At 39.1% G+C, this 15,752-nt stretch overlaps 1 protein-coding gene across 1 annotated transcript; it reads left to right on the plus strand.

Moving 5' to 3' along the window:
- Positions 1 to 4,216: 4,216 nt before the first annotated feature.
- Positions 4,217 to 14,133, plus strand: BTBD1 (BTB domain containing 1). The gene is made up of 8 exons (XM_026709646.2): positions 4,217 to 4,638; positions 7,402 to 7,558; positions 8,072 to 8,177; positions 8,795 to 8,992; positions 10,118 to 10,310; positions 10,954 to 11,041; positions 12,674 to 12,820; positions 13,445 to 14,133. The coding sequence occupies exons 1-8, from the start codon at positions 4,238 to 4,240 to the stop codon at positions 13,601 to 13,603; spliced, it is 1,449 nt and encodes a 482-aa protein (XP_026565431.1). The 5' UTR covers positions 4,217 to 4,237; the 3' UTR covers positions 13,604 to 14,133.
- Positions 14,134 to 15,752: the final 1,619 nt, after the last annotated feature.

A 15,752-nucleotide genomic window follows, 5' to 3' on the forward strand; every position in this document is an offset into this window, starting at 1 on the left:
CCCCAGCCCATCTCTGGGCAGGAATACCTAGACAAGCCGGAGAGGCAACCTAAGACATCGGGGTGCTCAGTCAAGGCATTGCGCAGCCAGCTTTCACGGGGCTGCTCAGGATTCAGACAAGAATTCAGCATTCAGCCAATGCTGGCCTCCAGACCTGGGATCTTCAGCAAAACCCTCACCTGCCCACTGGTTAGTTTCTTAGGTCCAATCCAGCTGTTTCCCAGAGGTGGAAGCTGCCAGTGTTCCTTGTCCAGGAAAAATGATTATAGGAAAGTGGAACAGCGGATGAGAACCAATCTACTTCAGGTTCTCTCACACTCCTTTAGGAGCCCTTGGACAACCCTGGTTGATCGCAGAAGGCTATGCAGGACCTGGTTAGCTCTTGGTGGGACCCTAAGAAACCCCAGAGACTGTAGTCCAGAGGGAAAGATCCAAAATCACCACAGAAAAAAGCAGCGGCAAATCACTTGGAATGGCTGCTTCAGAAACAATATAGAGGTGTCCATCAAGTTGCCAAGAGATGTTCAACCCAACGGAGAGGTTCCATTATTTTGCCTAGATAAATAAATCTAATCATAAGATGAGAAAATGGGGGGAAACTCACTTAACAACTGTCTCGCTTAGGAACAGTTTTGGGCTCAGTTGGGGTCATAAGTTAAGGACTTGCACTAGGATTTCTATAGATGTCATCTTCAGGGAAAGACTAGCATGGTTCCTAAAGGTTTGATTTTCTATGAAGCTTTCTGGAAACCTCACTTAAGCAGCCACTGAGTATTTACTTCCTTACTTGTGTTAATAGACTGCTGGTTCTATTGCAAATAAACTGGAGTTTTGGGAGGGAGGTGGAATATAAATACAATCTGCTGTTTAATGAGTGCAATAAAGGATAATTTGATTTGTAAATAAATGAGTAAATCTTATCCCACCCCTTCCATTTGCACTTAACAATGTCATAAACACTTCCTGGCGACCTATTATTTCTATAGTCTCCCCATCTGGTTGTCATTCTCTCTTCTCATTATAGGCCTAAATGATCCTTATACATGCTGTGGTGCAAAAACCTTTTCATGCCATCCAAGCTTAGCTTCCAAATGGACTTTTTGTTCATTTTGTAGGGAGCCAGTGGCTGAGAACAGTGGCAATAGAGGCAGGGCAGGAATCAGCAATAGCAATTACAATTTACACATTCATCCAGTTTTTGTCTTTTTCAAAAACCAATTTAAGGCATAAACTTTGCAAGATCAAGATTGGAGCCTTACATTTCAGTGAGGTCACTTAAGTTTGTTTGTTTCAATTTTATTGTAATTTCACCTTGGAAAACCTTCATCTACTGTGTTACACTCTCTTATATTGCTCATACGACATCATTGTGCCAACTATAGACTCTATGTCTTTTACATTGTTGGAAGAAATGTCCATCTGGGTTCAGTTCCAAGTGGGCAGAGACACTGTTTGGAAAGATGGTTTAATGGTGGACAGGACCACATGCTTTGGAGCTCTTGGGCAAAGAAAAGGGGAAGAGATGTTGAGAATCCCTGGATTTTCTACCCTCTCTGGCTTTGAACTTCTGGGGCACAGGAAGAGCATCCTGATTGGTTGCTGTCAGAGCTCATGGCTAGCTCTGTAGGTTGTCTGTGTGCTAAGTTTGGTTGAAACTTGATGGATGGTGTGATGAAGGGCAATTAAATGGCTCTGCCTGAAGGAGGTAGATCTTTGTTGTGTAGAATAGACTGGCCTAGGCCTTCATGGCCCATTAACAAATGTGGTAGGACTGAGTTTCTGCCTCTCTGAGTTTCTACTTCTCTTTTAGGGAAAATATTCTGCCTTTTTAATATATCCCAAAATATTTTATTTTCCTAGGAGAGGAAAACAACATGATTGCATCATGACATGCCCAACATCATTGTAGGTTTTGCCATACATCTTGTGTGGACTTCTTTCTTTCTCCAGACCAATAGGCAATCTGCCAAGGAGGCAGGCCTGAAATCTTAATTCCAGAACTTGGATATCTGACCTGCTTCCTCCCCACCTTTATAGCCTTCTCCCCCGCCCCTCAAGACAGCAGGCAAAGATTTGAAGCTAAGTTTAACATCCAGCTATTTCTTTCTCAGTAATGATGGACATGCAACAATTCTGTAGTGTTGTCATGGTGCTAAAAATCTGTCTCAAGTTGTTTTGCAATCGATGATATCTAAGGCATGGAGTTTGCACTGTTTAGGTCAGGTTGAGATCAAACTTAGTTTTTAATATGTGTGTGGTATCTTTATATAGATAAAATCATGCTGGGATCGGAGAGCTAAACCAAGCCAAGTTCAGCTGTTTTTACAGCATAGTTTTATATGTACAAATGCAACACAGATCCCCTGATGTGTTTTCATAGAGACACCTGCTGCTATGACACATGTGTTTGCATATGTGGTTCCTAACAATGTACGTTTCCTAACATGTATATTATTAGGCATGCTTGCATGTGCAGCTACATGTCTCTGTTGTAGATTCCTCTGTGATGCTGAATATGTTTGTACATTGCAGTCTGTTTCTGCAGGTGATCTATTGCCCAGAATTCCCCAGCAAGCATGATGTAGGTTTAGAAGAGGCAAGATGTCTATGGAGATTCTCAGTCATCCAGGTCATAGTTGTACCAAAGGTGCTTTTTCAGGAGACAACTGGACTTTCTGGTTTTTCTTTGAAGACATTTAGCTTCTCATCCAAGAAGCTTCTTCAGCTCTGACTGGATGGTGGGGAATGGAAAAGAAGAGTCAGAGTTTCTATTGTACAGCCACAACTGCCATTTTGACTGTTTAAACCACCTCCCTGAAGATAGCTGCACATTATTCTAATTACAGACCCCTGACTGTCCTCAAAGGGACAAAAATCCCACCTCCAGTCTTCCCTTGGGATTTAATTGAACCATGGGAAAGCAGCAAAGCTACAGGATATTTATGTAAGGAAAGATTAGACATTTATCCATATCCCTTGGTTACAACACAATACACACATGAAGAACTGAATTAACACTTTTTTCTTTCAGTACATTGAACGAAACCCTGTAGAGAGAAAAAGTGCATCTGAACTAAAAAATAAAGGTGCTTTTTATCTGCTTATTCATGGGAATTATGACAGGAAAATCTTTGTTCTAGCCATACACATTTTCATTTATATTTTCGATTACATTGTAATGCATCTTCAAAGGACCTGCTGGTGCCTCTTCTGCCATTATTTCAACAGTTGCAATATTTTGACTGCTGCAACGAACCATGTCCTAAGAAGGAAGATAAACATTAATGTTTCCTTGTTTCATTTATAAATGAAAGACTTCCTAATAGATTTAGAAATATTATACTGTATCCCTGTCTGGCATCATTGTATCATCCCCATGGAATTCACAAACATTCTTCACATGGCAACTGTGCTCCTCATATTGATGAGAAAAGGCAATTCAGATAGAAACTTAGAGTTGGAAATCAACATTTGTTAAGCTCCCACATTCACATTTCTTTAAAAAAAAAGCATACTGTACGCATTCTTAAAATACACTGGTGATTTCATTCAGAGGGCATCACAAATCTACAGCGGCCACACCTCCTTTGATATAAAGCTCAGTTCTTTATTTCAGAAAGCATCCCTTTCCATGTATTTATTTTCTTGCTTTTATTCTTGACTTTTTCTTTGTAAAGCAAAGTAATAAGCATAAGGTTTTTTTTAAAAAAATATTTAAGAGCCTCTTTCAGTTTTGCTCAAGATTTTTCTCAAATTTCTCAATATTTTTGCTCCCTTTTATGATTCCCCTATCCCCAAGAACCTAAACATAATCTGCACCCCAAACCAAAACAGCAAAAAGCCCCATTTTCCCTTGCAATTTTGACTGGGGGGAAGTCTGTGGAGCTTCTCGCGATTTTCTCCACCGATGGAGAGGGGGAAAAAGGAGCATTTTTGGTCGACCATGACACAAACGCGAGCCCAGAAGACGTGCTTAAACCGCGGCGGTCTCCTCTTCCATTATTACCTCTACGAGCCTGGAGGAGATGCGCGCGCAGCCGCGCTCGGCTAGCCGCCGGCGTGGGTGGTTGTAGGAAGACGCAGAGAGACTCAGGTCGCACGTTGGCGTTCCATGAGCGACGTCGCGCCTGCGCAGACAGCTCCCGGGAGGCGCCGGGCGGATTGTGAGGCGAAAGAGAGAGAAGGGACGAGAGCGCTTGCGCGGGCCGGAGGAGGAGGAGGAGGAGGAGGGCTGGCAATGGCGGCCGCGGGCGGCCTTGAGGCGGGTTTGGCCACCGCCGCGGGCAACGAAGTCCCGGCCGGCGTGGCGGGGGTGCCGGCGCCCGCGCCCCCGGTGATGGTGCAGCGCGAGCCGGCCTACAACTGGCAGGCCACGAAGCGGTCGCTGAGGGAGCGCTTCGCCTTCCTCTTCGCCAACGAGCTGCTGAGCGACGTGCGCTTCGTGGTGGGCAAAGGCGGCTCTCGGGCCGGCGGCGGAGGGGCGCCCGGGCCGGGACAGCAGCGCATCCCCGCGCACCGCTTCGTGCTGGCGGCGGGCAGCGCCGTCTTCGACGCCATGTTCAACGGCGGCATGGCCACCACCTCGGCCGAGATCGAGCTGCCCGACGTGGAGCCCGCCGCCTTCCTGGCCCTGCTCAGGTCCGAGGCGGAGGCCTGAGGGGGTGGGCGCCTGCCTTCCACACGCCGGGAGGGGGCGGGGGGCTATCTTTAGGGCATCACTGGGGGATAGAGAGGCAATTCCTGAGTTTGGGGTGTCCAGGATCCAGTTTGGAGCTGCTGGTGAGGATAAAAAAACCCAGCTCTGCTTTTTCGGGGGGCGTGGGGGAGGAAGCAATGGCAGGAAGGAGAGATTTGGGTCGGTGGGCTAAATATAAGATTTGATTTGGTGGTGATAATGGCCTGCATGGTTTATATAAAGATATATGCTGGTCTAGGACTAGTGAAGATTTGATTTGGCTTTGTTTGGGGGAGGGATAATGGCATGTTTTATTTAGAGGTATATGCTGGTCTATGGCCTTAATAAAGATTTGATTTGTTTTTTGGGGGGGCGGGCGGGGGGAGAATAACAGCATGGGTTATAACAAAGTACATGCTGATCTGTGACTACAAAGATTTCATTTGGCTTTGTTTGGGAGGGGTGGTGGTTTTTATATAAAAGATATATGCTGGTCTATGTCCTTAATAAATATTTGATTTGGCTTTTTGGGGTGGGTGGGAATAACGGCATGGGTTATAACAAAATACATGCTGGCCTGTGACATAAAAGACTTGGTTTGGCTTGGGGGCCAATAATGGCATGCTTTATGTATACTGGTCTATAGCTTTAATAAAGTTGCTAAGTGAGACATTTGTTTTGCCCCATTTTTCGACTTTCCTTGCCACGCTTGGTAAGTGAATCATGGCAGTTGTTAAATTAGTTACACAGGTTGTTAAGTGAATTTGGTTTCCAGTTGACTTTGCTGGTCAGAAGGTCACAAAAGTGGATTGTGTGACCCCAGGACAGTGCAATTGTCATAAATATGAGCCAGTTGTCAAGCATCTGCATGTAAATCATGTGACCACAGGGGATGTTGCAATGGTCATAAGCGTGAAAAAATGTCATTTTTCCCCAGTGCTGTTGTAACCAAACAGTTACTAAGTGAACTGTTGTAAATCGAGGTCTACCTGTGTGCTGGTCCTTAAATATTTGATTTGTTGGTAAGGGGAGTAATGGCATGGTTTATATAAAGGAATTATGCTGGTCTAGGGTTAGTAAAGATTTGATTTGGCTTTTTTTGGCTAATAATGCGGGAATGAATGACATGATTTAAATAGATATGCTTGTCTGTAGCTGTAATAAAGGTTTGCTTTTGCTTTTTTTAGTAGTAGTGGGGTGTGTGTGAATATTTAAATTGATTATGCTGGTCTATGACTTATAAAGATTTGATTTGGCTGTTTTATCTAAGGGGTAATGACATAGTTTACATAGAGAAATGTGCTGGTTTATGACCATAATAAATATTTGAAGGGTCCTTGGTACTCTCTGAGTTTGCTTGTTTTCTTGCAGATGTTTTTTAACAGTTTATATATTTTCCTTACATTTTCTTGCAGATGTTTCATTACCATAACAAGCAAGCTCAGAGAGCATCAAGGATAGTTCATGTCAAGCCTCAGCTACAAATATTCTTTATTAGCAATAAATATTTTACTTGGCTCTTTTTTCTGTTGTGGTGGGAAGGTAATGTCATGAGTTATAGAGAGATATATGCTGGCCAATGGCTCTAATAAGTTAGAGATATGGAGACATAAAAACCGGTGAAGATGCTGGCCTAGAAACCAGGGACAGGGAGTTTTAATACTACCTTAAGTATGGAAACTTCGTGGATAACTATGGGATACTTAGTCTCCCTTAGCCCAATCCACCTCACAGGATTGTGGTGGTGGAGAAAATAGGAGGCAAGTGAACTAAGTTGTTTTGCTGCTTTGTGGTATGTATAAAAAATAATTTGTGGCCAGGAAAAGCAGTAATTTCAATAGAAGAGAATATATGTAGCTAAGAATTGAATTGTGATGATCTTGGCATTCTCTGATTGGATGTCTGTTGCAGATGTTTTATTACCTAGCTAGGTAACATCATCAGTGCTGATTGCCTATATGGGATAATGAAATGTATGAAGCAGTCAATCAGAGAGCACCAAGGACTCAAAAGGAGTAATTGGATGAAATAATTAGAAACCACTGCTAAGCCGTCCATAGTGGTGGTTAAATCAGGATGGCTGCATTGGCACAAAGAGATGAATCCTGGTTAAGTCAGGATGGTACAGTGAATTTGGCCATCACCTTTCTATTTAAAAAAACCCCCACCTTTGCTTATACTTTAAAAGGTATTTGTCATGATGATGTGGATTATGCCTATTGTCAAGATGAGTTCAAAAGGTCATCTTAAAGGTATATAAAAAAGATATTTCCATTTATTGTGCAAAATGCTGTCATATTGCATATTGTGGAAACAAGGTTGTGTCCCTTGGGGAAATTGTGGGCTCCCAGAAAATAGGTTTGGCTGCTCATTCATTGCCGAATCATGTGGATTATTGGAGATTTTGACGTAGAGACTTGGAAGTGAGAGGTGCAAGTCGAAGTATTTGAACTTGATAAGGTAGATAAGGGAATTTTGAACTGGACTTCTAGGAATGCAGCATCTCTTGTTGTGTTAGGCCAGAGGCAATCTCTTATTTTTTGAGTTTGGAAGGTGATTGATTGACTTTTTGCAGATATTAGTGGAAGGTTTGGTTATATGCCTATTGTAAAATCAGCTTTAGGTCATCAAATGAAGAGCGTAAAGAAGTTACTAAGACCAAGTGGCATGAGTTTAAAATGTATCAAGTAGTTTTCTTAAATTTATCCTCTTTGATTTTTTTTTAGATTTTTATATTCAGATGAAGTTCAGATTGGTCCTGAAACTGTTATGACCACTCTCTATACTGCTAAGAAGTATGCTGTCCCTGCCCTGGAAGCTCATTGTGTAGAATTTCTCACTAAGCACCTTCGGGCAGATAATGCTTTTATGCTGCTTACTCAGGTAAATCCAACTGTTTTGTTGAAGTTGTTTGTTTCAAAACTTTTTTATTGAATTCAAGCCTCCAGGGCTAGACTTTAAAGGGGGCTTGGAGATTATCAAATATTTTCTGAAACAAAATTGAAAGAAGATTGCAACTTGTGTCCATTAGACTTGTATAGTGCAGAGTTGTCTTTAAATGTAGTTAAATGTTATAGAATAAGTTACATTGTTGGTCTTTTATTTCTTACTATGCAATTCTTTCTTGTAGTAAGAACTAAATCTGAGAAAGTTTGGGAAAGGAACATTAAATTAAAGGTTCCTTAAAAGCAGCAAACTTTGCTTAAGTTTCCTTCATTTAAAATAACCATGACTTTTATTATTGAATGTTCAAATGTCACTTGCTGAGAGTGAGATAGTTTCTAAATTTGAGTGAGATGGTTTCTAAATTTGATAAGTAAAAAAGTAAACATTAAAACTATTTCTGTTAGTTGTAAGCTAAAATTAACATAATTCTGGACAAATATTTTTGGACAGGCTCGTTTATTTGATGAACCCCAACTGGCCAGTCTCTGTCTTGATACAATAGACAAAAGTACTATGGATGCAATAAGTGCAGAAGGCTTTACGGATATTGATATAGGTAAGTAGCTCCTAAACATGAATGTGTTTACATTGCATTGGCAATCTGCGGCCATCCAGATGATGTTGGTGTTCAGTTCCCATCAGTCCTAATCACGGATTGGAATCAGAATCCCACAACATCCAAAGAGCACTAGATTCCCCGTTCCTTAAAAAAGCAGTTTTCATATATACCTCCCATTAATAAGAGATTTGCTATGGGGTTTTTTTTTGTGTTAGGTTTTGTTTGCTCATTAGGCTTTGAAGCATTATCTTATGCTGATTTTAACAGCATAATTATTTGTCTTTTATGCTTAAAGATTCTGGATGAATTACTACTTTGGATGAATTTTTCATTAAGGTGTGACTAGAATTACGGCAGCATCAAACTATTTTGGTGCAGGGCGATTACTTTGATAGCTAGAAGTCATTTTATGCAACGGCAGTTCTGATTCATTCTTCAGTACGCAGAAGTGGTTTACCATTAGAAGAATGATTCATGTCTTGTTTTCATCAGGGAAGGGACATCTGTCCAAAACCAGCTTAGCTGGAATTGTGCGTGAAGGTCAGACTTGCATGTATCGCAATCTTATTTGATCTATGCAAAAGTGTGCAATAAACTCCAATCTTCTTCTTCAGACACATTGTGTGCAGTCCTGGAAAGAGATACCCTCAGTATTCGAGAGAGCCGGCTCTTTGGAGCCGTTGTGCGTTGGGCCGAAGCAGAATGTCAGAGGCAGCAGTTACCAGTCACCTCTGCAAATAAGCAGAAAGTACTTGGCAAAGCTCTCTCTTTAATCCGTTTTCCACTCATGACAATTGAAGAGTTTGCAGCAGGTAACTTTTCTGATTGGCTTTGTCGTTGTAAAAGTTACACCAAAGTTAAATAGAAAAACCTGTTAACGCTTCTATCTTATGACAAAGGACCTATTTTATCTCTTTTTTGCCTCGGGCATTGTATTCACCAATGTGTTTAAAAAGCAAGGTGAAAGTGCACCATGTTTTCACTCCTCCTTAAACTGTTCAGCAGCCTAGCAATTTTGTGATAACCCTGCAGTGAAATCCCAGATAGTTGCTTGCTTCAAAATAAGCATGGGACCTATATTCACAGATGAATATATTCAGGATCCTTTCAGTAGGATTTCACTTGGAGCATTTAGTGATGCCACATGGGAAATGTTGGCCACATGCTGAAAATAAACCAAATTATTTCACCTAAAATATTACATTTATTTGAAATTTTTGCACCTCTAAGAACAAGGACTTGGGTATATGAACATGTATGCTTATTTGATCATGTGAAGTTTTATAAAACCAACATTTTATTGTGCCTCTGTTAAACTTTGTGGCCGCATAAAACTCTGCTTTGCATTTTACATTCTAACTTGATATATTTTGTTTTAAATCATACACATCTAAATTTCTATATTTGGGCCCATTTAATTTCCTTGATCGCCCACAGAATGGTGCTTGTTGTACATGTTGAAAAAGACTGCATCATACAATGCAGCTAGGCCATTAAAAAAAAATCTTCTAATTCGGTTGCTGGTGGAAAGCTTGGCAATATGTACTTTTAATTAATGGACAAACCCTTGTGTATGAATTTTGTTAGGTTAGCTTTTTGAGGTTACCCAGTCTATTATTTAGGCAAGGCCCTGCTTTACATATATGTAAATATTCCTTACAGTTTTAGAAAACTTCAGAGCTTATGTTGATAGCCAGCGTAAACCACAAACTCTCTCTGAATACCAACTTCTTTTTTTCTTGTCAGATTTCTTAGAAAGATTGTATTTGTGTTTTTTTCCTCTTGCAGGGCCAAATATTGCTGTTAATAGCTATAATCTAGGAGTGGAATAAATATATAAATAGACTTATCTCTATATAAGAAGTTTTCCCCCCAGTTGTTTTTCTGGTACAGAATATGTTCAGCTCAGTTGCATTCCTTCCATTTTTCCCCCCCAGGTCCTGCTCAGTCTGGTATTTTGTCAGATCGGGAAGTAGTCAATCTTTTCCTACATTTTACTGTCAACCCTAAACCTAGAGTTGACTATATTGACCGACCAAGATGCTGTCTTAGAGGGAAGGAGTGCAGCATAAACAGATTCCAACAAGTGGAGAGTCGGTGGGGTTACAGTGGAACAAGTGACCGGATCAGGTATGGGTCCCATTTTTTTTTCCAGTAATAAGACCATCATAGTGGTTTGAGTTGAGACGTTTCCAAAACACCACACAGCAAGAAATGTAGTGACTAGTTGGAAAGAAAATATATTAATTTTCTCCTCTTACCACTGATGAATCCTGTGGTGGCCCATTATAAATACACAATAATAAAAGCAATAAAATATCATTCGGTGTAACACTTAAAAGGCTACATGCCTATCAAACAGCAGAGGACCATTAAAATAAGGTGGGTGTGCAGACTGGTGAAGCTTTGAATTTAGCAGAAAAGCTTAGATGCATCCATGATGCATCAAAGAAGGAAGCATGTCAGAAAGGTTTTTTTTTTTTTTTGCAGGGATCAAAAGTCTTAAGAATGAAGGTTAGACCAGTTTATCTAAAGAACTGGCATCAGATTAGTTTTTAGCTGCCATATGTTGAGCTGTGGAATAGAGGGATTTTCTTATGACTCATAATAAGATTGGCAAAACTTCCCCTGGAAAATAGTTATCTGGTTAAGTTGATGAATGGGTCCATACATTTGCAACTGAAATGAGCTATTAGCAAAAAATTTTTAAAAAAGCTTCTAGTTTGCTGAAATAGCAGATTCAGTTAATAGTCTGTTTCTCTCTCTTTTTAAGGTTCACAGTTAATAGAAGAATTTCAATTGTAGGATTTGGATTATATGGTTCTATTCATGGTCCCACAGATTATCAAGTTAATATACAGGTACATTTGTTTTTCAAGTTTATAATGAGTGACGTTTGTTGAACTGAATTCAGGGATATTCTACTATTGGGAAACACTGAGCTCGGTTGTTTGCAGACATTTCATTACCTAACTAGGTAGCATGATCAGTGCATTAATATTCTAACAATGTATCACTTAGGATGGCTCACGTTAGGTTAAGAGGAAACTGGGAAAAGATATCTGTTTCAAATGTTGTTACACAATTATTTTAACAGGAGGTAAATATTTAAGTAATGGCAATATTAATTATTACTATTAACAAGTAGGTGAGTATTCTAAAGAGAAAAATGTATTTTGTAAGCATGAATGAAAAATGCTTCATTATCAATTTTCTCTCTCTGAATGAGCCATTCAGCATTTAGTAATGGAAAGATCTGACTTTGAAACAAATTCATTTGACCTTTACCATGCTTTAATTAAAGAATTCATGAACAATGCTTTACAAGCTAATTGAATACATTTAATTTCATAGGTGATTTAAAGTACAACTGTCAATCTGGAAATGAACTTCTTTCAAAACCATAGCTTCTTTAAATATAAATAATCGGCTTGTAGGTGCTTTCCAGCCAAGAAATAAAGGTTGAATGTTTTGGTGATAGTTTAGGTCTGTGATGGAAATAAAGTTATTTGCTTGAATAATTAGAAATGCATTATGCCCATAATTATGGAGAAGTTAACAGGTTTTTAAACCTCTTCTTAGAAGCAATATGCCATTCTGTTTTAATTAAATCACACCTCACCTTCACCTGAGAACATGTCTCACAGGATGATGCAAATAACATGATACACATTTGAATTGTTTTAATCTATCACCAGTCTATAAAACAACATGCAAAGGATTGAATCAGCAGCTGCCATTAAAAGCAATCAGACAGCATGTCAGTGATCAGAATAAAGGGAAGTATTGTGTTCCGTTGTGTACATCGTGTCTCCTTGGTTGCCGTTTGGGAATGAAGATAGCTAGAGAATTTCTACAATGATTAGTAAACATTATGAGCTGTGCCCAGAAATAGTAAATAACTGGCATAAAGGCAGGAGTGGGAAGTTAATATTCCTTCATTTTGAACTGTATATCTACCTTTTTCTTTTTTTTTCTTTTGGCAACAGTACAAAACTGGTGTGCTGTTAGTTGAGACCAGCCAAGGTGTTACCATAGCAAGAGCTGATATCGTTCTTCCAATATTGGTTAGGAGCAGATGTCTCCACCAATTTATTCCTTGATGCTGACTTAGCTCCCTGCCTTTATTAAATGTTGTTGGTAAAAGTGAAGTTTATATGTTACGAAGTATTATCTTCGAGTGATAATATTTACTTCCTAGGATGTTACTGGGAATCTACAAGGCCCCAGAGGCAGTTCAGATGTGCCCATTGGTTCTCAAGAATTAGGGGCGCCTGCTTTGTAAGCAAGGACATTAATCACACTTTCCAGTTGAAGGTCTAATTTCACCACAATTTCTGAAAGTTTTGTTTGTTAGCGCCTCAGGCTAACATTTGGGTGTGGAACTGGATAAGATAAACAGGCTTCAATAGTTCTGGCTATGCTTTGCTTAAGCTTAGAAAATACGTTCCTACAAGAATAAAAAAAAAATTTGCATCACTTTTTTCCTACAGATAATTGAATATGAGAAAAACCAGACTCTAGGGCAAAATGACACTGGATTTAGCTGCGATGGAACAGCCAGTACCTTCAGAGTTATGTTCAAAGAACCAATAGAGATTTTGCCAACCGTGTGTTACACTGCTTGTGCAACCTTAAAAGTAAGGCCCTTTTTGAAATTGTGGGAAATAGTAACTATAAAGCAATGAACAAACGATGTGAAGACCAAGGTAGTCTTTGACTTACAACAGTTCATTTAATGACCATTTGAAGTTACAATGGCACTGAAATGGCATTTGGATCGTTTGACCATTTTTCACACTTACGACTGTTGCGGCATCCCCGTGGTCACATGATCAAAATTCAGATTCTTGGCAACTGACTCCTATATTATAACGGTTGCAAGTGTCTTTTGTGACCTTCTGACAATGGGGAAGCCAGATTCATTTAACAACTATGTTCCTAACTTAACAACTGCAGTGATTCACTTAACAACGGTGGCCAGAAAGGTCATCAAATGGGGACAAAGCTCACTTAACTGTCTCGCTTAGCAACAGAAATTCTGGGCTCAAATGTGGTCGTAAGTCAAGAATTCCCTGTATACTTCTAAAAATAATAATAATCTAGGAAATGCTTTTTTAAAACTTAAGTTCTGTTTGCTATAGGATGTCTCCTATAAAATCATAATGCTTTGCTTAGAATTTCTCATAGCCTAGGGTGCATTTCAAGTTTACTTATCCCAATTGTGAAGAGTGCTACAATAATGAATTTGTGCTTTTGTTTAGGGCCCTGATTCGCATTATGGCACAAAGGGTTTGAAGAAAGTGATCCATGAATCTCCAACTTCAAGCAAAACGTGCTTTTTCTTTTTTAGCTCACCGGGTAACAACAATGGAACATCAATAGAAGACGGACAAATACCTGAAATTATATTTTATACGTAACTTCAGAAAACGGAGATGGAGCAAAAGAAAAATTGCTTTGAACACGAACAGAAGGGAAACATAAAATACTGTGAATTTTTGTAAATACATAATCTCAGATGTGTTATAAAACTGAAGTGTTGTACACGGAGGGTAGCAAGCACTAGTATTCTCTACCTACAATGCCAAACTTTCTTGAACTAAAATATACTTATCTGTACATAAGTACTTAAACATGGTCATTTAAAATGTGCTAACCATAATCTGGAAGCTGGGAAAGAGCACTTTTTCCCCTGAAATACATTTGCGGCAGATTACATATCTGTGGATATTGTGATTGTGCTCCTGTACAGTGCAACACGTTAAACTGAGTTGTCATTCTTAAAACTAACCATGAATTAGAATTAAGGGTGATACAAATTTCATCCGTAATAGTATTGAATGCCTGTATATAAACTTAACTAGTTTTGTTGTGTATTGGAAAAGAAATGTTATCCAGAAGTCAGTTGTATGAAGCTATTCTTTAATTATAAAGTGAAGTGTGGATGAAATGAAGTATCTTTTTGAGTACTTGCAGAGATCTTGAATATTTTCAGTTTGTAAGGAAACTGCGGTAAATACGCAGTTTTTAAGGAAATTGGGCATTTTTCAAAGAACTATTAATCAAGTCCTGGTTTTCTCAAATGATAAATTGTTGGAGGAGATGGGTGATAATGCAATTATACATGCCTACTCAGAAGAAAATCTCAAGACCTCTTGGGGTACTGGAGGATTATTTCCTGATGATTGGGATAATTATGGCTCAGATTTTGCTTACTACTTACCAGTTCATGCAGTCTTAAACCCTTAAGTCTCAGTTTCTGCTTATAAAGTTAACTTTGCTGAGGGTTTTCTGCTAGGATATTCTAGCTGGCATGTAAAGTTACTTGAAAATACTGGATATATTTGAAGAGGTGAAACTGAAAAGCACATTTGCTATAGATGATGCTTGGGAGTCAAAATTATTCAATTGCAAACCCTCATCCCTAATACTAATTATCAGTTTTGGATTCTAACTATCCTATAGAAGCTTTTGGCTATGATTACAATGATCTTAATCCTGCCTGCAGTAATATAACTGGTTTCTGATTCTAGATCTGCTTACGTGGCAGGCCATAAGTATTCAAAATGTAACTAGATTCAGAAGCACAAAAATACATGACTGAAGAAACAATAAAAATAAGTTATAATCAAAATACACAGGCCCCGGGATACCTAGGAATGTATTGGAATTCTAGGTGCAGACTTAGTGAAATTCAAAGCACGTAAGGCAGCAATGGCCCTTTATACAGTGTGCATTAAATTAAATCTTCCATTGTCCAATGATGGGCATTGTGGTCTTAACAGGAAGGACATTCTTGTGGAAGGCTACTTTAACACTCTGGATAGTTGAGTGGGCAAATCTTCAAACTCAGCTATTATTTAAGGACTCCCTCTGAATGTGAGAATTAATGGCTACAGGAATACATTTTCTTTTTTGGCAGGTTAGGGTAGCCTTACCCAACGCACTTGAGACTAAATCCTTTTTCAGTTTGTACAACACATTGAGCCATCAACTAATCCGGTGTTTGTCCTACTTGATAACTTTTTAAGATGTGTGAACTTCAACTTCCAAAATTCCCCAGCCAGGCGGAATTGAAGTTTACCCATCTTTTGAAAAGTTTTCAAGTTTGAGAAAAATTGAACTAAGGCCAATGGGCATGGCCAATACATCATCCTAAACCAATATCCCACCTCCAGCCTTTTAATTCTAAGTTCACACTGCTGAACTAGCTCTGAATTTTCTGTTAGATTTTGAAATGACTCTATGTGCAGTGTGAAGATGCCCAGACGCTGAAAATCTAGACCTGCTTTATAAATGTAATTTAGAACAATAGAATTAGAATTCTTTATTGGCCAAGTGCGTTTAGACCCACGAGGAATTTGTCTCCAGTGCACAAGCTCTCCGTGTACATACAATAGTGATCATTATCATAGAATAGAATAACATTGTCACTTTAAATTTACATTAATCGGGATCCATGAAAATGAAATTCCTTGCACTCAGCTCTCAAGACTATTTAAATTTAATTAATTTACAAATTTAATTAATTTAATTCACCTAGTCGTAGGAATCTTTTTTTTTAATGGC

The sequence above is a fragment of the Pseudonaja textilis genome, chromosome 13, assembly GCF_049901715.1.
Source record: "Pseudonaja textilis isolate UNSWEBS1 chromosome 13, rPseTex1.2, whole genome shotgun sequence".
NCBI classification, from domain to species: domain Eukaryota; kingdom Metazoa; phylum Chordata; class Lepidosauria; order Squamata; family Elapidae; genus Pseudonaja; species Pseudonaja textilis.